The 27,104-nt window shown below is 36.8% G+C and overlaps 1 protein-coding gene across 30 annotated transcripts in view; it reads left to right on the top strand.

Moving 5' to 3' along the window:
- The window catches only part of LOC134661654 (protein tramtrack, beta isoform), a 506,900-nt gene that overhangs the window by 104,888 nt on the left and 374,908 nt on the right, over nt 1-27,104 (top strand). Inside the window, exon 5 of one of the 30 annotated variants that reach the window (XM_063518018.1) lies at nt 11,763-12,025. The exons of the other annotated variants lie outside the window; for them this stretch is intronic. Coding sequence (XP_063374088.1) covers nt 11,763-12,010 — 248 coding nt within the window. The 3' untranslated portion in view covers nt 12,011-12,025. Of the gene's footprint in view, nt 1-11,762; nt 12,026-27,104 lie in introns of those variants that run through there. 30 annotated transcript variants of the gene reach the window in all.

Below are 27,104 nucleotides of genomic sequence, written 5' to 3'. Positions count from 1 at the left end.
GTATCTAATAAATAATATACTTGATGATGATGATAGATAACTTATAATTAATTATCTTGACGTAACGTATCACAGCCTGTACAAACGCGTGGGGCACCTAAATACAAGTATAATTTGAAGGGGTGTTTTATTTCATACCCCATTTCTGACTCTTTCGTCGTTGTTGATGTATTTTATGAAAGGAGTAAACTCAACTGGTGTAAATACACCCAACTACAACAACAAAAAGCAGATCACATTTCTTCGACACATTTAGTAGTAGTAGTAGTTAGTAAACTCTTTATTGCACAAAAAGACATATTAAACAAAATAATCCGATTTTATTGCTCCATACGAGATAGTTTTAACGGCCTCTTAGCCTAGTTGGTAGTGACCCTGCCTATGAAGCAGGAGGTCCCGGGTTCGAATCCCGGTCAGGGCATTTGTTTGTGTGTTTATCACGAATATTTGTTCCTGAGTTATGGATGTTTTCTATGTATCTAAGTATGTATTTATCTATATAAGTATGTATATCCTCGCCTAGTACCCATAGTACAAACTTTGCTTAGTTTGGGGCTGGGTTGATTTGTGTAAGATTGTTCCCAGATATTTATTTTTTATTTATTTGGTTTGTACGCCCAGCCGCAAAAGTGCAAGGTCACTTTATGAATGAATTCCATTAATAATGTGTCAGTACAATGTTGTAGGCCGCTGTACGCAAAGCACTCAGTTGGTCTGTGGATACTGGATAGTATGTACTGAGTATGCTTTCCGTCACATACTATCTCATAATTAGTATTGTCAAATCAACATACTACAGTCGAGTTCATAAATATGCATTTCTTCGACTTAATTCATTGTAATATCTGTACTATCCCATCTGTACCTTATGGTCGTGGAAATTTTTGCTTAGGGTTAGGTACTGTGTTGGACAGAGTGTTGGTTTACACTCCGTCCAGGCGAAAATGAATTATGTTTGTCAATTTTCTCAACTGATACATTTTGGTTACTATAATTTTGACAAGTAATTTGTTTCAGCATATGATCAGCAAGTTATCTTCGGAATGACTCGAGCGGGTAACCCAGCGTTGCACGTGGGCCCGCACCGGTATAACCGGGACAGCGGGTACAGGGGGTCCAAGATGCGTTGGCGTTGCGTCAAAACGCCGACTGGTTGCCGTGCTCATGTGATCACCATCGAGAGCACCGTTGTGAAGCTCTTTGATGAACACAATCATTAAATCGTGTTTGTGATGTACCGATGTATTCGAATATTTTATGGCCTTATTAGCAGTTATTATTACTATTAATATTTAAATTTATGGACTAAGATAAAAAAATGCCACAAAAACAAATTTATTTCATTTAAATATGTTTAATATAAGTATTTAGGCATCTATTTGTTTATATGTCTTCTGATTATGTTACTTAATTTACCAGTTTATCGTGTCGTTTTAGAGCCAGTATTCATGATACTGACTCGTTCAGGCAACCCAGTATTGCAGATAGGGCAGCATCGCTTCAACCGCGTCAGCGGATATAAAGGCCTGAAGAAACGCTGGAGATGTACCAAAAGACCTCAAGGCTGTCGCGCCAGCATTATTACCGTCGGAGACGATATTATTCAGATGTTCACTGAGCATAATATGATTACAATATGTTACCTACAGTTTCTACAAATAAGTTTGAGTAATTACTAGAATGGTATCGTTTCGTTTTAGAGGCAGTATTCATGACTACCCGTTCTGGCAATCCGGTATTGCAGATAGGCCCGCATCGCTTCAACCGTGTCAGTGGATATAAAGGCCTGAAGAAACGCTGGAGATGTACCAAAACACCTCAAGGCTGTCGCGCCAGCATTGTTACCGTTGGAGACGATATTATTCAGATGTTAACTGAGCATAATCATTAAATGTATTACAATGAAAGACTCAAAAGAACGCATGGTTCTTTCTCTAAAGTATTTAAAACCGCGTATTAAAGACCGCCTCCATATTTTTAACAAGACTGCCGCTTTTGTTAATAAAATTATACGAAAAGCTTTTTGACTTTTACTAAATAATTTGTTATGGATCTAGAAGCAGTTTTCATCACGAACAAATCTGGTAACCTGGGATTTCTTGTGGGTCCCTGCTTAGTTTACCCGTATTTTTTATTTACTTCTAAATGAGTTGATATATTTTTAGAAGCAACTTTCGTCATGAGCAAGTCTAGCAACCCGGTGTTGCTTGTGGGCCCGTATCGTTACAACCAATTCAGCGCCAGGGAAGGGTTCAAAAAACGATGGAGATGTATAAAACGGAGACACGGCTGCACTGCTTCTGTCATTACTTTAGAAAATTCTATTGTAAAGGTGCTTAACGGCCATAATCATTAAATATATATTTTGTTTTTGTAACTTACACTTTTTACGTCTTTCGTTATACGTAAACATAATTGGGTGAATCTACTTTTTCTTGTTACATATCGGTATTGTTTTGTTCCTGGCGCTACGCTTAAAATCTAGGTTTTGTAGTATTTTTTACCAAAGGAATCTAACGAACCATATTTTTACTTACAAATTATAAGCATATTCAATAATGGACCATCTACTAAGTATGTTATAGTTAGGTTAATAGACCCCGAGTCCCAGGTTTTCCCGAGGGTCTACGGTATGGGGTTCTTCAAAAAAGGAGTGTACAGGTTTTTAAAAAAAGGTCGGCAACGCGCATGTAACACCTCTGGAGTTGCAGGCGTCCATAGGCTACGATGACTGCTTACCATCAGGCGGCCCGTATGCTTGTTTGCCACCCATGTGGTATAAAAAAAAATAGACAACAATAACAGAGATCAAAATTTCTTCAACAAATAATAAATAGTTGATCAGGTCAGGGAACCCTGTACTGCAGATTAGCCCTGCAGTGTGGAAATCTTACTTGACAATCAAAATTCAATCCAAAATCATATAGAAACTAATTTGCTTGTGAGTCGGTATTATAAATTGTTACTAATTTATTATTATATAATAAAAAGAGTTTTGACTATGTCAAATAAAACTATGAAAACGGATTATATCGCGAATAATGACTTTAAAATACATACAACTCTATTATAGACATGATTACAGGGGTAGTATTTACCACAACTCGAGCCGGTAATCCCGTGCTCCAGATCGGGCCGCACCGCTTCAACCGGCAGAGCGGCTACAAGGGCCCCATGTTCCGATGGAGGTGCATCAAGCACCCCAATGGCTGCCGCGCTGTCGTCAATACCTTCAACAATGATATAATCAGAATTTTAAATGAACATAATCATTAAGTTTGTAAATATAACTTACGAGAATATGATAATGAATCGTTTTAGATCCAGTTAACAAAACGAAAATAAAAAGTTGAGATAATATATAAGATTTAAAATATATCACGAGTAAATTGCTCCGTATTTATGTTTTTTAAATTATTTAATAAAACCAGAATTATTTACCTAAGGACTTTCTTGGGTGTACGCTGAACGACTGTGCCATAACTTTCCCCCCAATTTACCTATTCCAGCGTTTTAAACTAAAGGCGAACCTATATTTCACTCGGTTGTGTAGAGCGTGGACTCAACTTAAAGCTGTACGCTTTCGTTGAAAAAAAAAACCGTGTTCAAATAAACCCTAGTAGTACAACGACAATCCAGATATCTAAGCTTGAACAACAAAAAAGACTATAATTTATAAATGTAATATATATTAAAATAAATAATATCACAACCTAAGCTGTGCCAGTGGTTTAATACATTCGCTAGGCCAGCTATGTCTGGTTTCACGCTGTATCAACTGTATGTAATATTTCTATTCCTGAACAACGGTAATGAATACCGAAATGTAAAAGCATGCATGAGCCTCAGTTATTAAGAGAAAAATAAAGTACCTCATGCCACATGTACTTTATTTTTCTCTTAATAACTCCTTTAAGTGGGTACAACTAAATGAAATACTGACTTTTACAGGGGCAAGGATTCATTACACCAAAAAGGGTAACCCAGCACTTACCTTAGGTCCTTACCGGTTCAACCGGTTGGGTAACGCCAAAGAAGACAAAGACGGGAAGACGCGTTGGTACTGGTACTGCACGAAGAAGGTCGGCGGCTGCAAGGCGAGGATCATGACCGAAGAGAGCGAGGGCAAGTACTGGCGCTTCGTGGAGATATCCAACGTACACAAGCATCCACCTCCGGGGACCCGTGGAAGAAAAAGGGGGAGGCCTATGTCCAGCAGTGAGAACCCTGAAATAAATCATTAACAATTATGCATCCCCGCGACAAGCAAAACGGTTAGAAAAAACTTGGGTAATTTTGCTCTAAATCTATTCAGATTGTACCGTAATTGTACCGTATTGTTACCATATTGCATGTTAATGGTAAGCCGTATACCTACCGTATGAACCGAATTTCATTGTATCATTGTTGGTATGATTTTATTAAAATGAATAGTTAATAATTGATCGTGAGTGTAACAACAATGTATGTAGTATTATGTAGGTTCTCTGTGATTTAATATTTAATTGTGGCCAGAAAAAGTTTTCCGTAATTCCGTACCTTAGCAGTCCTAGTCAATTTCGGCAACTATTACTGATAATTTGTAAGATTATTATATAGAATTAGGTTAGTTTTTGAGGCGTCTTTGTCCTTTTTAATGTGCCGTGCAAAAAATGTAATAACTACTAAATATATTTGTGTTTTCAGATGCGAGAATTACTTACACCAGACAGGGTAATCCGGTAATGATTTTAGGTCCGTATCGGTTCAACCGCCTTGGTGCAAAAGGCGCCGTAGGAAAATCAAATTGGTACTGTGTGAGAAGGCATTACGGATGTAAAGCCAAGCTCCAGGATAAAAATGGTATATTTGGTGAAATAAATAACGTTCATAATCATTGAGATTGAGATGTTTATTGATAAAATCATAAATAATTTTACACGTCACAAAGCTATATACATTACATAAGCATTCGTAGCAGAGTGCTTTTCATACAACAAAAACTCAAAAATCGTAAAGTTCATCAGGTGATCCGTCTGCTCGTTTGCCTTTTATATCATAAAAAAAGCTTGTTTCTTGCAGATATTGAATTTATTAAGTTCACGTAACAACTTGTTAGATGTGTATTGCATGACGTCAGTCGTCAGACGCACATTTAACGGATATCTAATTAAGTGTAATATTTAAATGTAGTAATTAGGTACCTATTTTGGAATGAGTTACTTAAACTTAACTTAGTTCAGTTATTATTAGTGCTCCGTATCTACTAAACTTTGTTCACGGAGCACTTATGGGATAAATGCGGTCTTACACATCGGTTAAATGCGGTTTTTAATGTTATATTTCAAATAGCTTTGACAACCGTATCTCTTTAATTTTTGCTGTTAGCTACCTGTTAGATGTGAATTGCGTGAAACACATATTGCACATTGCTCATAAAAGTTTAGCTTAAAATACCTTACCTTTTTAGGGTTCCGTAGCCAAATGGCAAAAAACGGAACCCTTATAGATTCGTCATGTCTGTCTGTCTGTCTGTCCGTCTGTCCGTCTGTCTGTCCGTCCGTATGTCACAGCCACTTTTCTCCGAAACTATAAGAACTATACTGTTGAAACTTGGTAAGTAGATGTATTCTGTGAACCGCATTAAGATTTTCACACAAAAATAGAAAAAAAAACAATAAATTTTGGGGTTCCCCATACTTCGAACTGAAACTCAAAATTTTTTTTTTCATCAAACCCATACGTGACTCGCACTTGGCCGCTTTTAACATTCATATGAATAAATAAAACAATCAATTCAATTACTTAATGTGTTTTATTTAAATATTTTAAAATGGACCGTCCATTTACTTTATTGATCCTGCTAGAAATTCGTATTGAATAATTTACATATTATGTATTTGTTTGATTTATTTCTTACACTAATTAAAGGATTTGTTTTTAGAGGCACGCCTTAGTTACACCAGTAAGGGTACTCCGGTACTTATTTTGGGCCCTGATCGGTACAATCGGAAAGGTACAGATCAAAACTCGGGGTGGTATTGGTACTGCACAAAAAAAAATTGTAAAGCCAGAATAATAACAGAAAATGGAGCATTCGTCGAGATGAGTAATGACCATGTACACTAGAGTGGAGCGAAATCCAAAATTCTTACATCGGTTAAATGCGGTTTTTAATATTATATTTCAAATAGCTTAGACAACCGTATCCCTTTAATTTTGGCTATTTTAGCGTAGCTACTTGTTAGTTGTGAATTTCGTGAAACACATATTGCACATTGCTTATAAAAGTTTAGCTTAAAATAGGTACCTAACCTTTTTGTAGTAATAAACAATATTATTCAACAAAACATCTATTTTTTTGATATGATAAATACGAGCTTGACATGTATGTTCGTAAACTGATGTTTTATTACGTTATTATATATTATAGGTATATTTTGACTTCACATCTTTTTTTATATAATGCCATTCCTTAAATAATATCAGTCTACAATTCCTAACAACAAAACTAAAATAAGGGGTATTTTCAGAGGCGAAAATTACTTACACCAAAAACGGTAATCCGGCAATGATTTTGGGTGCGAACCGGTTCAACCGGACAGGATTACTCAGCGACACGCAGACGCGTTGGTATTGGTATTGCAGCAGGCGTGGGTGTAAAGCCAGAATAGTGACTAAAGACGGAGTATTCGTCGAAATGAGGAACGAGCATGTTCATAACAAGCCCAACTGGATGGTTCCAGCCTGGTTGTCGAAAATGGAGAAGTCGAAGAATTAGTATAATATAATGGCATCGTTTTATAAACTAATAAATAGTTATAAAAATAAATAAATAATTTGTGTATGTCACATTAGCAGATGCAAAATACGTTTAGTAAGTAATTTTTCTTACTGGTAACATTTTTCAACATCACAACATACATAACAACTACAAAAATATTTTCCTTTAGTTAATTTTGGTCCTATACGCAGAATTGTATCCACGAAAAGCAAAAATCATTGGAGGAAACTAAAACTTGGGTGGTTTTGTAAAAAATCTGTGCGTTATGCGTATTTTCAATTGTATCATAGGTATGTAATGTAATATAATATGTATAACACTGACTTGCCGTTATTTTATTGTAACGTGATCAGAATATTTCCTTTTAAATTAATAGTTGTAAATTAGTCGTCGTGAGTGTCATCTAGGGCTTCCAAATACCGGACTTCTCACAATACCGGTATTAATACCGAAAATGTCTTCATCAATACCGGGATCCCGGGATCCCGGTATTGGATATGAATTGCTTAAAAATATATAGTTTTATTAAAAAGGGGAATTAGAAAGGCTCACTGGAATACCAGATATGTCCTAAAAGCTATTACAACAATAAACAATCAATGCCGCCATCTGCAATAATTTTATTTCACACTCCAGGTTGGCAATAATTTTATCCAATTTGTTGACTTCACCTCACCAGTCACATTTGTAGTCCAACTTAACCAACCAGACAACATTTTTTCAAATTTCCGTCAAAATTGGTTTGCCATTATTACAGTTATCCTTGCTCTTTCGTTTTATTTTTTGATAAAATTATAAGGACCAATTATGTTAATGTTAATGACACTATCATCATATTCATCACTCACATAACTTCAGAATTCGTCCACCACCAACCACCAAATATTTATCTGACGCATTAGGCAACGATCTTGTTTCAATAATAAAATGCGGGCTAGAGACCAGTTAGAGTTAGACCAAGTAAAGTCTGCAACGATTTTGATAGCATACGCAGTAAGCAGTGCAAGTGTTATTTGTACGTCATAATTTCATAGAAGTTTGTCGTTTAATATAACACTTGCACTGCGCGTGCTATCAAAATCGTTGCAGATTTTTCTTGGTCAACTCTAGACGCGTCTGACGTTTAGTAAGCTTTTTGATACAGCCGAATATAATGGATTTCAAGGGTTTATACTGAGCATTTCCCTCATTTTTTAAAATACCGGGATCCCGGTATTGCCTTTAAAAATACCGGTATTGAAAAATGCGTTTAAAAAGACGGGATCCCGGGATCCCGAAATACCGGGATCCCGGTATTGGAAGCCCTAGTGTCATCACAATTTACGTACTGTCATATAATATTATATTATTATGTATTTGTTTGATTTATTTCTTGCACTAATTAAAGGATTTGTTTTTAGAGGCACGCCTTAGTTACACCAGTAAGGGTACTCCGGTACTCATTTTGGGCCCTGATCGGTACAATCGGACAGGTACAGATCAAAACTCGCGGTGGTATTGGTACTGCACAAAAAAAAATTGTAAAGCCAGAATAATAACAGAAAATGGAGCATTCGTCGAGATGAGTAATGACCATGTACACTAGGGTGGAGCGAAATCCAAATTTCTTTAGCGGCTGGGTAGAGGGCTAAAAGTAGTGTTTATTTTGAAACTTGATATAATTACTATAATCTACATGACAAACTGCAACTTTTTGTCCCGGTTCCACATTGAAAAACAATTTTTTATTTTTTTCCATACAATGACGCTCCACCCTAATGTACACAGCAAGTCCGAGTACCCATTTAAATTTATCGGATATCTAATTAAGAGTAATATTTAAATTTAGTAATTAGGTACCTATTTTGGAATGAGTTACTTAAACTTAACTTAGTTCGGTTATTAGTGCTCCGTATCACATCGGTTAAATGCGGATTTTAATGTTATATTTCAAATAGCTTTGACAACCGTATCCCTTTAATTTTTGCTATTTTAGCGTAGCTACTTGTTAGATGTGAATTGCGTGAAACACATATTGCACTTTGCTCATAAAAGTTTAGCTTAAAATACCTTAACCTTTTTGTAGTATGTAATAAACAATATTATACAATTAATTATTAATTTGGAGACCATGATTATCTTGCATATAGGTAGAAGATATATTATAACTTTAATAACTTTTTAATACACTTGCAATGATTTTGGGTCCGTACCGGTTGAACCTCCTAGGCGTAAGAGACGCCGTAGGAAAGATAAATAAAATTGGTAGGTACTGCGTGAAAGGGTTTAAAGCCGTGCATGCTCAATATTTTTTCAGAGATAATGACTTACTTGGGTTCATAGGCCTGTAAAAAATAAGTTTAGTTTTATTGGTATTTACTTAATAGATAATACATAAAGTTTATAGTTGCTTGTAACTATAAACTTATTAAATAAATATATCAACTTGATTTGTTTTTCATTGAATACTCTCTTGACACGAACGTAGTCAACTTATGGTATTTCTACGCCAACAATACGTTAGTGCCCATATTTGTATTACCTACATACTTGTGACCGTTTTGTTGCTGGTACAAAACGAAAGAAACGTTTCATATTCCTAACAACATAAAAGAAAGGTATTTTCAGAGGCGAAAATTATTTACACCAGGAAAGGCAATCCGGCCATTCTTTTGGGTCAGAACCGTTTCAACCGAACAGGATTACTCCGCGCCTAGGGTTACCAGATGACAGGAATTTTCCTGACATGTCAGGAATTTTGGCCTTCTGTCAGGAATAGGGACGAAACACGAAAATGTCAGGATTTTTTGAATTGATAGACTTTATTATAAAGTACCTTTCTATTTACTTAAATTAATCAAAAACATAAAATAAATAAATGAGATCCACTCAACTTCCAAGCATACATATACATGACGTGCGTGGCTCGGCTCAAATCGGATGGCCATCACTAAACGGCTAGACCCCCCCCGTCGTCGTTGTCGTGAAAAATATGAATGTCAGGAAAAATATTCGGAAATCAGGAATTTTGTCAGGAAATTCTAAATTTGTATCTGGTAACCCTATCCGCGCCGGGCAAACGCGTTGGTGTTTCTACTGCTCCAAGAAAAACACTGGTTGTAAAGCCAGAATTGTCACTGTAAATGGAGAAATCGTCGAAATGAGGACCGAGCATGATCATAACAAGCCCAACTGGATGGAACCTTCCTGGTTGTTGAAAACGAAAAAGACGGAGAAATAACGCATCATCGGCATTGTTTAAAAGACATATTTATGTAGGTATAAAAAGTAATAAAAAAAGTTATTTGCATATTGTTAGTTTTCAGGAAGCCAAAACTCTTTTATATTTTAGTAGGAAATTGTTAATGATTTACTATGACTTCCTTTACTATAGGACATATTTGTCAACTTAAAAACTTATCACGGCTACGAACATAATTTTCCTTAAAAAGTAGTTTTAATTTAGTCATCAAGTAAACGTATAAGTACCTAGTTACTGTTTGTAAAAATTAGTTAGGTTAGAGTTAAAAAACTTAACTTAAGGCTTCGTCACACAGGCGCGTTTTCCTGGCGAGGCGTGAGCGGGGCGCGCCGCTTTTACATATAAAACGCTCACGCGCCGCTCACGCTCCGCCCGGAAAACGCGCAGCCTGTGTGACGGAACCTTTAGCCTTTTTTTTCTTGCTTTTTTTAGGGTTCTGTACCCAAAGGGTAAAAACGGAACCCTATTACTAAGACTCCGCTGTCCGTCTGTCTGTATGTCACCAGGCTGTATCTCAAGAACCGTGATAGCTAGACAGCTATAACAACAAATACTAAAAACTAAATAAAATAAATATTTAAGTGGGGCCCCCATACAACAAACGTGATTTTTATTGCCGTTTTTTGCTTAATGGTACGGAACCTTTCGTGCGCGAGTCCGACTCGCACTTGGCCGGTTTTAAAACGTTGCATAGTAAATAATTTCAGATTGAAGTAGTTACTATAAATTACACATAATGAATACCTATTAAGTTATTAGGTAATTAGGTACAAAGATAATTTTTATTTGCGCATAATAAAACGTAGCGAGAGCTTGCAAGATGCTTTCTTGTACATGTACCTATATAAGCATTGTGCTTGTGAATAAAGAAATAAAATTACCAATGCAGCTAATTAATTTAAGATCCATTTACAATTAATTGATTGATTGAATTTTTTGTCGCCGTTGGCGACATGTTTCGGGCCCTTCGGGGGTCCTTCCTCAGGCTCGAAAAAATTCAAGTGAGTGAAACCGTTGTTGTCTAAACAGTTTAATTGGTTCTGTTAATTTCTAAGCGTACTTTATACCTGATTGTTTTAGCTTGATTGAAAACTCCTTACAATACTAATCAAATCAAAGGATTTGTTTCTAGAGGCACGCCTTAGCCGCACCCCTAAGGGTAACCCGTTAATCATTTTGGGCCCCTATAGGTACCACCGGACAGGTAAAGTCGACAAGCGAGGACGGTGGTATTGGTACTGCTCGAAGAAATCAATCGGGTGTAAAGCCAGAATAATAACTGAAAATGGAGTATTCGTCGAGATGAGGAACGAACATGTCCATAACAATCCCAACTGGATGGAACCAGCCTGGTTGTTGAAAATGAAGAAGTCGGAGAAATAAATACATTGGCATTGTAAAATACAAATTAATAGTAATAAAAAAACACGTTCTCTAGTATCTGGGAGGCCGAGCTTTGCTCGGGAAACATTTAAAAATTCAGAAATGCGCGTTTTCCCAGAGATAAGACCTGGCTAGGTGGATTTATCGCCCCCGAAAACCCCCATATAGCAAAATTTCATCGAAATCGTTAGAGCCGTTTCTGAGATCCCGAAATATACATATAAATAAATAAATAAACAAGAATTGCTCGTTTAAAGGTATTAGATGACCTCTCGACATGTGTGACTTCAGGAAATATTTGTCAACAAGTGATCTTTTTTTTTTGTAAAAATTATATTGGATAGTGGATACCTAATAGTCGTCATCAACTTTCAGCAGCAGTTTTCGAAATAACCCGTCACGGAAACCACGTTCTCCAGCTGGGCGCGTATCGGTTCAACCGCGTGAACGTCAACGGAACCAAGTCGCGGTGGACCTGCGTGAAGAAACCGTACGGCTGCAAGGCCACCGTCACCACGCTGGACGGAGTCATCGTGAGGAACTTGAACGAGCACGACCATACGCAGAAAGTGCAGAAGAACGTTCTACGTTTGCGGAGTATGCATAATATGTGGCAAGATTAACAGGCTATTTTTTACGAAATATGAAAGTCTCCTTCCAGGAATGCTATTATAATACCTATAAGAATAGAATAATAATTTTAAAACCATTTGAAAATCGTTGAAGGACTGTGATAAGACTTTGTAAAAGAATATCGTCGTGCCTTTTGTTTGATTAATCTCTATACTAGACTATAAATAATAGATATTCATATGTAATGTCGGTATGTAAAATTAAACTTTGCTTTTACTTTACTGCAATGTATTTCTTCTTGAACGTGCTTTGTACCGATAGATATAATTACAGGTTCGAATCAGTTAAGTGTGTTTTTGTACACCAAGCTTTTGCATGGCAACTTTGCGCAATATACCTATACATAATGGCATTAACTTTTAATTTGTTTTCAGTACCAGTATTCGGTTCAACTAGAACCGGCAACCCCATGATTGAAATAGGGCCGTACCGCTTCCACAAAACCGGTAAAGCGGGCAAGCGGGGTAAAGTGCGCTGGGTCTGCACCCAGTACCGCAAGGAGTGTCGCGCCTCCATCACTACACTCGATGACGTCATCATTCATACAAAGAATGAGCACAACCATTAGCGTACCTACATACGCAATCACAATCAGAGTTTCTATAGACGTACTTGGCGGAAAAATTTGAGGCAGGCTAGATGAAATTCGAATATTAAAGTCATGTCACTTCATCACTATCGAGATGATTTATATTTTACCTCATAAACTTTTCAGTTTCAGTCGGAAACGCCGCTGACATCTCAGTTCTAGGAGCCCTGATTGATTCTAAAACTTGCTATGTAATGTAAAAAAATGCATTATTTTATCAATAGTGTGAATTTACCTATACATTCCATTACTTAAATAAGTTTTCCCAGTTTATAATAGATTTTTTTTTATTAGTGATTTTTTCATTACATGTCGAAATGAAATTAAGTTTAGGTAGGTATTCAGAATTAAAATGATCTGATATATGTAACTATTAGTATTATGCACTGATGTTTTTGAATACATCTAAAATAATAATATAATAGAATAGAAATATTTTCGTAAGCACAAACACAGAAGTGAAAATGGATTTAATAATGTAGCATTTAGGTGTCCCACTGCTCTAGTCCCCACGCTGGCCTGGCCCAAAGCGCCTTTGAATTAATCGCAGTCATTTTTCAGTAAAGGAAAACACCGTGAGGAAACCTGCATACATCCGCGAAACATACATCTAAATCATTTCTTAGATTTCAGATTTCAATGATAAAATGACTAAAAATGTAGGCGATAGGTATGTAATTATTGATATAAATGTGCTAAAGATCTGATATTATTATCGCACAAAAATCAATTATATTTTCAACTATTTGCAAATGCCTACCTAATACGGTCTGAAACTACTTAATATATTTTGAACTCTATTTACGTTCGGTTTGTGTTGACGGCAAATAAGTTAAGCTGGCCATACACACTAGGGTACGCCTGCGCAGTTTTACCTGTACAGTTCAACTGCGCAGGTAAAAAGGAGCGTGTGTGGCATTCGACTGTGCAGTTTTCTACGACTGCACAGTTGACCTGCGCGAATATGAAAATAGATATTTTTTACCTGTGTGCTCTTAAACTGTACAGTTAAAACTGAGCGTGTGTGGCGTTCACCTGCGCAGGCCTCAGTTGATCGCGGTTTCGTAAGCGGAATGAAACGCTAGTTGAGTTAAATTAACTTTATAAATCAGAGCCCTGCCTAATTCCCCTGATGATAAAACATGTTTTTTATTCTTGTATTATTTTTTTAGACTTGAAGTATAATACATGGTGATTTGGTACCATATGTCTGACCATACTCTGAGGTGTGGATAATGTAGGTCATATTACTCATATTGAACAACTTTTATTATTCGTTATTTTTTGTCTTTCTTGAGCTTTATAATTAAAAACAATAACGTTAATATAGTGCTGCGTCAACATCAAGCACAGCTGACGACGGTGCCATGACTACACAACTGAGAGTTTGTGCAGGTTTACCGCTGCCGTGTGTGTGCTCCACCCAGCTAGGGTTTACACAGTTTTACCTGTACAGTTTAACTGTACAGGTAACACTGTGCAGGCATACCCTAGTGTGTATGGCCAGCTTTATAAATATTTTGATAGTCTGACTTTTAGAGAAATTTACCAAATATTTTTTGCCAATATAATTATTAGTTGAGGCTGACGAAGTTCCTCGTTTAATGAACTTTATAATAATTGTGTGTTTTTTATTATATTAACTTTAATGGTAGATAGTAAGTACTAATTTAGAAAGTTTACTGTGAAGAGGAAATGTAGTCAAATGCATAATAATACCTAAGGATAACGTTTAGTATTTGTTTAGTGTCGTAAATAGGTAGTAGTTTTTATATCAATGACAGTGAAGCGATTAATGCCCCACTGACTTATGTCATAAGGTCCTGTCGCAACCACTGACTGCTTGATGGAACTTGGCAGTCAACAATTAAATGTACTTAAAATATGAAATATGTAGGTTCTTAATCTTATTACTGTTTAGAACTTTAGACTATTATCGATTTATTAATTTTAATTGTATATTTTTGTATTTCGGGTGATCAATAAATTATTTCCTAGTAATCACGTTTTAATTGCAGTTTAAGATTTGTAAGTACTTTATAGTTGTAAAAACTATAAAACTCGTCATGCAACAGTTAATGTGAATATCGGAACACTGTCAATTGAAATCACAACCTTAAGACCTAGTTGTGTGTTGTGTGACAATTGTAGCAATTGTTGTTATGTAAAATCCAATCCTTCCTTATATTCACCCCAAATCCTTTTCCCTTTCCCGCTAGTGGTGTACAGTACGACACGATTCGGCAGGCCTCAGATAGAGCTGGGTTCGTACCGGTTCACCCGGTACCGGGTGTCGAAGGACGGCCGCAGCCGGCGCTGGGTGTGCTGCCGGAGCGGCTGCCGCGCCTCTCTCTCCACCCTCGACGACGTCATCGTGCGCACCAGCAACGAGCACCAGCACTGACCTGTCGTACCGGTTCACCCGGTACCGGATGTTGAAGGACGGCAGCAGCCGGCGCTGGGTATGCTGCCGGAGGGTGTGAGCTTCCAACGAGTGCATTTCTGTAGGATTTTTACCTTGCATCTTTCAAAAGAGGAGCACCATCGTGTTTGTTTGGTTATCTATTTCTCATTGTGCTTTAACTTTGTTATTTTTATCTGTATCTGATGTTATGATTTATTTTTTTCTCTCAATTTTATAAAGTTTGCGAGGTTTGCATGAATTTGGGGACTCCTTATTTTTTGTTGAGGTCTAAAGAAGAGTTTCACGTATTTATGTTAGTCATATTATAACGTTATGTTGTTTTTGCCCAATAAAACTCGACTGTTGTATTTTTATCAATTATTTATATAGGTACTGCTAGTTTCTTAGATTGGTATTTAAATAGTTGCCAGATTAGTTGCGAGTATTTGTTGCTGGTGATGGTAGAAAGAAACAGAATAAATACCCAAGTTCGAATTTTACGAATATTATACTTGTAACAGTAATTCTGTTTCTTTTATGACAGTAGTCTATTAGTAGTAGTAGTTGTATTCATTAACACTATTTTGGCTTATTTTTGCATTGCATTTGTCCGTTTACGTTCGCATTCGATAGATTGCATTTTATATTTCCAGTCCCCGTATTCGGGCGGACACGCAGAGGCAACAGAACCATCATCATAGGCAAGCAGACGTTCTGGCTCGCCAGCGCCAGCAAGGGCAAGCAGTGTCGCTGGCACTGCAGTCAACGCCGCTGCCCGGCGACCATCTTTACCGAGAAAGATGTTATCGTCAAGACCCAAAACGAACATAACCATTTGACGGATGAGGAGTCTTAGCTCTGGGATCTTTGAAAGTGTGCTTATAATTTCCAGACTGGTGACATAGGTCTGGTCCACAGAAAAAATAATGTAACCAGCTTAAGCAAAATGCACTGTTTGAATACAGAAGCTATTGAAAATTACTTTCGCCACTTTTTGAACATTAAGCAATGAACTGTTTTACTTTAAATATTTGCATTTACTGTAACACTGTCTCGAATTAAATAATGTATACAGCAGGCTAAAATATATAATTCAGACCGGGAATTATAAACACACTTTAATAGTATAGGAAATAACGATCTACTGATTTAAGAAAGGTACTACATTAAAGTTTAAAACCAAGGCCTTTGCTCTCTAATTTGGTTAGTTTTCAGGGTGCTTCCTGTAACAGGAGCAATAAATTAAACTGTAGGCTGTACTCCTCAAACTGACCAACATTTGTTCAGCAACTGTTGAAAATAACTCATGTTTCGATTTTTATTACACTTTAAAGTTTATTCTAAGACGCAATGTATTGCAATTTTGTTATGTTTGAAGCGTGACAAACAACGTCAAATACACTCATATCAGCGTACATTGAAGGCAATATTTATTTTGTATGAAAAAGAGGAAGTCTAAAGGATTCATTATTTTTAAAAGTTGCTGAACAAATGTTGGTTAGTTTGAGGAGTACAGCCTTTCATTTAATTTATTGCTCCTGTTTTAGGAAGCACCCTGTATACATAATTCTTTATGTTTTATGAGATTTATGTTTTGTTTAAGTATTTAATGTTTAAATAGTTCGTTCGTTACGATTTAAGTGGCGTTGTTAATGTTGTATTACGACTTACGAATTTTTATTTTTTTTCGACTACTACAGTAGTCTCTTACTTTACAAAATATATGTTGTTAATTTACTTAATTATCTAATTTAAGGCGTGATATTACAAGTGGTACACGTTATACTAGATTTAAGAAAAGTGCCTTATCGATACATGGATACCAATGGCTGTTGTTTAATGTTAAAGTAATAATTATAAAAAGCGGCCAAGTGCGAGTCGGACCCGCCCATGAAGGGATCCGTATTCAGGGGATTTATGACGTATTAAAAAAAACTACTTACTAGATCTCGTTCAAACCAATTTTCGGTGGAAGTTTGCATGGTAATGTACATCATATAGTTTTTAGGGTTCCGTAGCCAAATGGCAAAAAACGGAACCCTTATAGATTCGTCATGTCTGTCTGTCTGTCTGTCCGTCTGTCTGTCCGTCCGTATGTCACAGCCACTTTTCTCCGAAACTATAAGAATTATACTGTTGAAACTTGGTAAGTAGATGTATTCTGTGAACCGCATTAAAATTTTCACACAAAAATAGAAAAAAAAACAATAAATTTTTGGGGTTCCCCATACTTTGAACTGAAACTCAAAAATTTTTTTTTCATCAAACCCATACGTGTGGGGTATCTATGGATAGGTCTTCAAAAATGATATTGAGGTTTCTAATATCATTTTTTTCTAAACTGAATAGTTTGCGCGAGAGACACTTCCAAAGTGGTAAAATGTGTGTCCCCCCCCCCTGTAACTTCTAAAATAAGAGAATGATAAAACTAAAAAAAATATATGATGTACATTACCATGTAAACTTCCACCGAAAATTGGTTTGAACGAGATCTAGTAAGTAGTTTTTTTTTAAATAAAATTTTAAATATGGAACCCTTCATGGGCGAGTTCGACTCGCACTTGGCAGCTTTTTTAGTTTTATCATTCTCTTATTTTAGAAGTTACAGGGGGGGACACACATTTTACCACTTTGGAAGTGAAAAAAATGATATTAGAAACCTCAATATCATTTTTGAAGACCTATCCCATACCCCACACGTATGGGTTTGATGAAAAAAAAATTTTTGAGTTTCAGTTCACAGTATGGGGAACCCCCAAAATTTTTTGTTTTTTTTTTCTATTTTTGTGTGAAAATCTTAATGCGGTTCACAGAATACATCTACTTACCAAGTTTCAACAGTATAGTTCTTATAGTTTCGGAAAAAAGTGGCTGTGACATACGGACGGACAGACAGACGGACAGACGGACGGACAGACAGACAGACATGACGAATCTATAAGGGTTCCGTTTTTTGCCATTTGGCTACGGAACGCTAAAAATATGTGACCTCAAGGTTCCTAGAAACGTACATTGAATATAATAATAAGTAATACATATTTAATAACAGATGATTTAAGTAACTGTGCATATCTAATTATATATTCTTTATCATACCACACTGCAAGAGTGGCGTTACTTTTAAATGTTACTACATTAGTATAGGAAGTACTAATAACATGTCCTGATAAATAATTGATTATTGATTTATAAAAATATATAGTTCTAATTAAATTAGATAATGCGTTTTCTTTCATTATAAAATGAGATTTTTTTATGTTCTGAAGGTGTAGGTGGCTACTTGGCTAGGTGGTATTCAATTCCTTGAGACTTGGATCACCTTGGTGCCTAAGTAAAACCTTTGCCTATAAATAATTTGGTGACATTGATTTAGTACCTAACAGTATATTTTTCAGTGTCATACGTATTGAGTCATAAAGGATCAAGGGTCCTGCTATTGGGTGGCTACAAGTACTACCACCACACTACGCTGGGCGACAAGAAGCGGTACACCTGCCAGTACAAGAGGATCGGCTGCAGGGCGAAGATCTTCACCGTCTGTGATGAGGTCGTGGGTATGATCGGATACCATAACCATAATTTAAGACTTTATGAAACATATTAGATAAAATACGACGGAAAATATACAAGAGAGTAACAATTTGTTTAGGATATAACGAAGTATATTAGTTTATAGATAAACTATACAGATTTGGTAAGTTTAAAAAAAGGTTGGAAATAAAGTTTGTTTCGTTTAAAGGAACTCTTTGATTTCTTTTTAGCAATCATAATTAAAATTGGTCATAAAACAGACTCATTTTGTGACTTTGCTTCTGCTAAATTGATCTTAATAAGTTAATACCTATTTAGGTAGTAAGCATTCAAACGAATTAGGTACATATGTAGTTAGGTAATTTGAATCCGGTTAACTATTGTTGATACCAACTCGGACCTCGGGCTGCATGCGCTATGCTAGGCTAGAGGTCAGTGCAAAATCGAAGGCCTCGGAGACGAATTAATTAACAGTTTATTTCCTGACCGAGTAATTCCTGACTTTCTTGCCTTAGGTGCGTACTATTTCGAGGAGACGCGTAACGGTACGTACGCCCTCTGCGTGAACGAGTACCGCTTCAACAAGCACAGCTCCAGCAAGGGCGTGGTGTCGCGGTGGAACTGCGTCAAGGCCAAGTTCGGCTGCACGGCCACAATAGTCATGGTCGAAAATGTTATCACTAAAGTTAAGAACAAGCACAATCACTGAATTGAGTTTTGGGATTAGTGCGCGCTCTGTGATTTTAATGTTTTAAGGATTCGTTTTTTTACTATACTTAATAAGTATACTACTGTTATGTGATAACTGGTAGTAAGGACTGATGAAAATTTACATTTTCCTTACATTTAATAGAATGGCGTTGTTAATGTTCCTATTCCATTGTCAATTTACTATATGTGCAGGTACAGAGGTACACTAAGTGCGATCGTGCGATCTAGAATACAATTTGCTTGTTAATTTTTGTTGCACTAGATGCAAGGCCTAACTGAAGCTTATCAAGCGTATTGTGCCTTACTTTTTGGTAACGACACTTTAATCAGCCTATAGAAAATGTGTAAGCTAATACAGCTTATGTTCCAGGTATCAAGTTCGAAACCACGCGTTACGGCAACCCCGTGATAGTGGTGGGGCAGTACCGGTACAACCGCTGGAGCGGCAGCCGCGGGCCCCAGGTGCGGTGGACCTGCGTCAAGAACCAGCAGGGCTGCCGCGCCACTCTCACCACTATTGACAATGTCGTCGTCAAGTCGAAGAACTATCACACCCATGAATGAGCGCGCTTCGTATTTTATTAGGGAATATGTATGGATTGGAACGAAGGCAATTTTTGCTGGAAAACGTAAAGATGAAGTTCATCCACCAGGATGTACGGGCGCAGCGATCTGGTGAATGTTGTTGTGGGAATATGATGATTGAAACGGCAAGGAACAGAGTAGGTATTTCGGATCACTGAGAAAGGTTTATGTGTCTATGCAAATGTGTTTTGTCTGATCACGCTGACGTAATATAGTTAGACGCCTTTTTTAGACCCAAAGAATATTTTTAATTTTTAACAAGCAGAAACGTCTGCGAACGATGCTATTAAGCTTAGAATAAATTTAAAAGTGTAAAAATTACTGTCTTGGGTGAGACTTGAACTCACGGCCTCTGGATCCAGAGGCCGTGAGTTCAAGTCTCACCCAAGACAGTAATTTTTACACTTTTTAAATTTATTTTAAGCCAAAGAATATTATTGACGTCCCATAAATTAAAAGAGTCGTTGTCTGTCACTTAAATGATGAGCATCTTTTAGGGTGGATCATATGCTTATCTACACATTAGATATTAGTGCAAAACCATCAAATCCAATGTTATATACAGTATTATTAGAATAAAGTATTATGGACCGAAGCGTTAGCGAAGGTCCCAGTTTTAACTCTGGCATTTTGCTTTCGTATGTCTGGATGTTCTCCTCTACAGGTCTTCTTTATTTTACAAATATTCTTTTTTTTAATTAAATATAGCCTTTCAGTCGCCGAGGCCGGAACCGAAGTGTTGGTCACTTTTGTTTAGTAGGTATCCGACGTCTATATCAGTCTATAACTAAACCCTTTATACATTTTACTAATGGTGATAATATTTGATGATCCTAAACTGACTTACAAAACTGCTGTTTTTATTTTCAGATACAATGTTGATGTCGTTTTCGACCTCTCGCCACGGCAACCCAGTTCTGCAGATCGGGCAGTACCGGTTCAGTAAGATGAGGAGTTGCAACAACCGCACGCGTTTCGCCTGCATCAAGGCACGCACTGGCTGCAAGGCCTCGGTCGTCACCTTCGAGAATACCATCATCAAGTATAAGAGCGAACATAATCATTGATGTCGATTTGTCAGTTTGATTATGGAAGGAAACAGAGTGTTAGAGTAGGAACAAAACACGGAGACTAAGTAGTGTTCTTTCGAGTCCTTCGTTGGTACAAACAGCAACACCGGCATTAGCCTTTTGTAATAAGATTTACGGACTGTCAGTTAACAGTGTGGGCGATGGTACTGACAAGCCGAACGGATAAGCTACTGGATTTCGGTAGGATGTAGTATATTGAACCACATAGATCAATGTTCACGCTTGGTAAACGTTTTCAATCATTGAAACAACGTAGTTGCATAGGTGTAATTATTGTATACTGTATTTATTTACAAATAATACACTTCGGTGGGTGGTTAAAGTTGAATTCTGCATAAATAGCTTTCATTCTCTTAAAGGTCTTGCATGCGTCGTCGTGGATTTTAGTACAGCCACCTGCAATAATATGTTACACAACGAAGGCCGCAAAAATATCTGTCATAATCTTATTTGCGTAGCCATAAAAGCCAGAGCATATTTTTGCGGCCTTCGAAGAGTAACATATTATTGCAGGTGACGTACATACCAATCGTTTTTGTGCATAGAATGCTGTGGCACAGGCCTCAACCAGAAATTAACTCAATGGAGAAGATTCTCATCAAGATGCATTCCACACAAAAATATTAAATAGATAATTATTTATGTTGACTTTATTTTTCAAAATGACGCTACGAGATGTTTCAGATTGTCAACCAAAGTTTATGACTTCTCGTTACGGAAAACCAGTTATACAGCTAGGAGAGTACCGGTACAACAGATGGTGTGGCAGCAAAGGTCTCAAGACTGTGTGGACTTGCGTGAGAAAACCGAAGTGTCGAGCGAGGCTGTACACTATCGAAGACGACATTGTTAGCACTTTGTATGAACATAACCATTAAATAAATGTCGATGCACGACGAATGTCTGGATGTACGTGAATGGTAAAGATAATCAACATCGTGGATTTACCTACACCTGCAGTTTACAAAGCGGCGAGCATAATTGATAGCTTTGCGTTTGGAGGGACGCGAGGCGGGTTTTGTATCTGGTCCTTTTTTTAGAATACATAAATAGTATTAAATACGTTAGGTTAGGTATAAGTTAAATTAAGGTTAAGGTTAATTTATTTATAAATTATATTTGCTTCGATTATGCTGTTATTATAACGATTTTCCCGGAAAGATGTGGGATACGGTTATGTTATCGGGATACCGGTTCAACGAAGAGGACTCGTAAGCCATCTAAGATGCCTGCTTCTGTGTCAGGTATCACTCACCCAATGCCTCTTACAAAAACTTCATCGTTCGTAGATATAATAATCATATTATTTAGTTGAAAACTGGTATATATTTGTTTTCCGCGCCGCCTAAAACTGAATATACCAATCGTTTCAGATCTCCATCCTACTTTTATCACTTCTCGCTTCGGCAAACCGGTTATACAACTAGGCCAATACAGGTACAACAGATGGAGTGGCAGCAAGGGCCTTAAGGTCGTTTGGACTTGCGTGAAGAACCCCAGGTGTCGGGCGAGGGTGTATACGGTCGATGATGTTATTGTTAATACTTTACATGAACATAACCATTAATATAGGTAAGTAGGTACTAAAAATATTTTTAATGTAGTCACATTTTAATTCTTCCTATTTCATGACTTACTTGTTTTTTATTTACATATTATGTATTAATATTCTATTATTATAATATTTTTGTTATAATTTTTTCTTGGACAATTGAAAACCGATTGAACTTCAGGGTTTATGAATAACAATATTATATATCTACAATAAGTATGATCATGTAATTGTAAAGTATTACTATATGAATTCAATTAAAATCCTACAAGAGATGTCAAAACTTATGTTCAAGGTCGTTAAAGTTTGTTATTTTATTTGTATATTGTAGATAATGTACCTAGTTAAATTCAAAGTTAGTTTTAGTGTTTTTGTTTACTATTGGTTTGGTTTTATACTTACGGGTTTGTTTTAGATTTTAACATGTGATATATTGTTTTTTTTTGTATGATGACTCTGTAATTTTTTAATTAATAAAGTATTTATCATACTTTTATTTGGTATTCCACCTACTGAAATTGGCGTTTGGTAGAAAGTGATTAATCCTGTTTTTAATTAGGTACATATGTAACTACATGAATTTTAAGGTACGGTTGCACCAAACCGTATGTTAAATGTTATGGTAGGTACCTATGGAATGTTTCATAGATCACTGCTGAGTGACGTTGATCAGTCCGCTAATTGTGATTGGTGCAACTGGCCCTGAGTCTTAATAAATAAATAATTCAAGTATTCCAGATTCAAACTATGGTAACCCGTGTTTATATGTACCTATCGTTAACTATTACAGATGACGCCGAGCAGCCTGTTTTCAGCGTTTCTAGATATGGAAAGCCGGTCATAAAACTTGGAAAATACCGTTACAACAGGTGGTGCGGTAGCAAGGGCAACAGGGTTACCTGGACCTGTGTGAAGAAACAGTATTGTAAAGCAAGGCTTACCACAATTAATGACATTATTATAACACAATGGCATGAACATAATCATAAGTGAAGTTTGTAGGTGATACGTAGATTTTCATTAGATACCATAATAAACAATTAAATTAGGCTGTAATATACCTACATTCCTCGAGGCATCTATTATTCGGTTGTACCTGATTTTATGCTACTGCCTAAAAGTGCCTTTAAAAACGTGACATATAGTTGAGTAACTAGGTATAATTAAATCAAAATATTTGACATTTTCGTTATTTGTATTTTATTTGATCTTATAATGTGTGTCTTAAATGTAGCAACATTTGATGTTAATTTTATTCGTTATCAAGTATGTAATTTAATTTCTACTAAATCAATTATTATATTTGTATTTTTGTAATTTTTTTGGGTGTTCGGTTATTTTTTTATAATAAAGGGTAAAGGAAACCGTGAGTTTTAAGTATATTAATAAAACCAAATTCATTAAAACGAATTAATTGCCTACTACTACAGGTCTTTCACTGGAAGGACTAATACATATAAATAGTTATTTGTACCCACTTTTTTATAGTAGGGAAACAAAACAGAGTGAATAAATGACACTTCTATTTTTCAGACCCGCAACCGGTTTTCATCACAACTCGTCGCGGCAACCCGGTTATACAGTTGGGAGAGTACAGGTACAACCGCTGGAGTGGCAGCAAGGGCCCGCGGACGTCCTGGACGTGCGTCAAGAACGTGGCGGGCTGCCGTGCCAGGATCGTCACCATCGATGACGTCATTGTCAAATGTATGAACGAACACACTCATTGAAATATTATTCTATAAGTGAAGTGTTGGCCAATCCGCGGACGTCGTGTGCGTGTCAGGTTGTTAGATGATTATTGTCGTCATCCAGAAATCCGTTCAGAAAATGAAGAAACATACATATTGATTAGACTTTAGAGTGTTGGGCGTCACCATCAATGCTTTTATTTTCAAGCCTTCGATATACCATACTGAGATGAGATGTGAAACGATACCGAAGGGTGGAGCCTAATGCTTGATAAAAATCTACTCTTTCAACGTGCGTTGAAACGCAAAAGGAGCAGCTAACTACTTACTTGTTCAATTGAATAATGTATGACGTAATGTTATCACATACTTTTATGTAGGTAGTGCCTTTCAGAATGCTTTTTGTCTGTTCTTATTAATTCGAAACTTGTAACTTTTATTGCGCTATAGCACTTATGAAAGTTATAGAAATAATGAAGTTTATTTTAAAACCAGTATTTTACAAATAGGTATAGGTGTACATATTTGTATTTTTAATGCTTGGACAGATATTGATAGAAATAAGGATCTGATTTACTTTTAACGACAAAACACTTTTAATTTGTATGATTAATTTTTAAGCAGAATAGTAAAATACAGAATATATTTGTATTTTATTTTGAATTAATAAATTTGTGAACAGTGTGACTATATCTTTTACTTCATACGTGTGAGCATACATTTAGACAAATAATTAAAAATCCCTTACCGTTTCAGATTCACAACCGATTTACACCACTTCCAGATTTGGGAAACCGGTTCTTCAGCTAGGAGAGTACCGGTACAACAGATGGAGCGGCAGCAAGCCCCCGAGAACTTCGTGGGTTTGCGTGAAGAACGTGGGCGGGTGCCGGGCGAGGATCGTCACCATTGACGACGTCATCGTCAAAGCCATGAACGAACACACGCATTGATGTAACCATGGAAAAATCAAAGTCAACAATATTCCTTATTCAAGTAGACCTAGCAATATTCACTTTTAAATAGTTATGTTTTACAAAAATGTAACATTTTAGTCTTAAAGGCTTTAAGGCAACTTTAAGAAACTGCGTTTTTTTTTAAATATTGAGTTAGAATACTAAGGTTCCGTCACACAGGCGCATTTTCCAGGCGGGGCGTGAGCGTTTTATATGTTAAAGCGGCGCGCCCCGCTTACGCCCCGCCCGGAAAACGCGCATGTCTGACGGAACCTTTAATGTTCTTTCAGAGCCTCAGCTAGTTTTCACGTTGTCGCGGTTCGGCAAGCCGAAGATCCTGTTCGGCAAGTACAGCTTCAACAAGTGGACGTACAGCCGGGGGCCGGTGCACTCGTGGCTCTGCGTGAGGAAGGGCCGTGGTTGCCGCGCGCGTCTCATGACGGAGAACAATAAACTTGTCAAAGAGTGGCGGGAGCATAACCACTGATTAGCCTTTCTTATGTGATTTACCACTGGTGCCCCAAAAATAAGGGGACAAAGATTTTTTACTGTGCATATTGCTGATAATTCTAACAAACGTTTTCCTTTGTGTAAGTTGTGTATTTATTTTCCAGAATTGTTCTTGGAATGGGCGTTAAATGATGTATATGACACCGTAAGATTGTGAACCCGTTAGTTTATAATGTAACGTAGGTTAGGTTAGGTTAGATTATAATCTCCCTACCGTCAGTTTATAATGTAACTAGCGAGATTATAATATGACGAGTGTTTACAATTTTACGGTGACATATACATATGGTTAAATCGATGTAGATATAATGAAGTAGGAATTATTAGTAAGATGTAAAAAAATGATTGTTTTATAAAAATCAAATGAGGTAAAATCCACAATTATGTTTAGTCAACTTGTATTATGACTATGAGAAAATAGAAAACTAAAACACACTTATTATGAACATGACTTGGAACGGCATGCATTAAACAATTAAATGATCATTTTAATCGTATAGACTTTTATTTTCCTATCAGTAATTAATTGTAAACATTGCCTACTGCAATTTTATTTGGAGTGGAATTTAGAAAATTATCTATCTCAAGTGACACACAAGATGTGAATTTCCTTAAAGTATCTCTTCCTTCTAGAACCAGAGCTAGTCTACACAGTTTCAAGATTCGGAAAGCCAAAAGTCGTGTTTGGCAAGTACAGCTTCAACATGTGGACCTATAGCCGCGGGCCACGCGCCGTGTGGATCTGCGTCAAGAAGAACCGCGGTTGCCATGCGCGGCTACACACGCTCAACAAGAAATTGGTTGCGAAGTGGAGGGAGCATAACCACTGATGTTGTATAAAGTACAGTTTCAACGTGGGCTACAGCCGCGGGCCCCGCGCGGTGTGGACTTGCGTCATGAAGAACCGCGGTTGCCACTTGCGACTACACACACACACACACACACACACACACACACACAATCAACAAGAAACTGGTTGCGAAGTGGCGGGAGTATGATCACTGATGTCGACGGCCGATCCTCGAACCCGCCAGCGACGTTTAGGCATACCTATCGAATAAGTAGCAGAAAAAAACGGCGGTTGCCGCAGGTTCCGTGTTACAGTTTTAAGTCTAAGTCAAGTACTTATGTCCTCTAGTTACCTTGACTAGATAAAGTTTTCGATAAGTACCCAAGATATTTTAAACAATTAAGAGCAGATACGGTATTGTAAAACCTTATCTGGTGGCTAATTTTAAAAATGTATTTATAGTCATTGAGCCAGAAATGTTACTTTTTGACAGCTAAGAGATAAAATCCAGTGTCAGAACACGAAATTAAAATCAGGATCGGGCTCCAAGTGTGCTGTTTTGCAGTGTATAGTCCAACAAGAAACATTCCTGACAACTCTAGATTTCTAGTCAAAAATGTGTCAAAACAATTAAATAAGCTGTGTTATATTTAAGTGGTGGCAAACTTATTAGT

Source organism: Cydia amplana, chromosome 2, assembly GCF_948474715.1.
Source record: "Cydia amplana chromosome 2, ilCydAmpl1.1, whole genome shotgun sequence".
NCBI lineage: Eukaryota > Metazoa > Arthropoda > Insecta > Lepidoptera > Tortricidae > Cydia > Cydia amplana.
The sequence above is the reverse complement of the archived record's forward strand: the minus strand, read 5'-3'. Positions and strand labels throughout refer to the sequence as shown.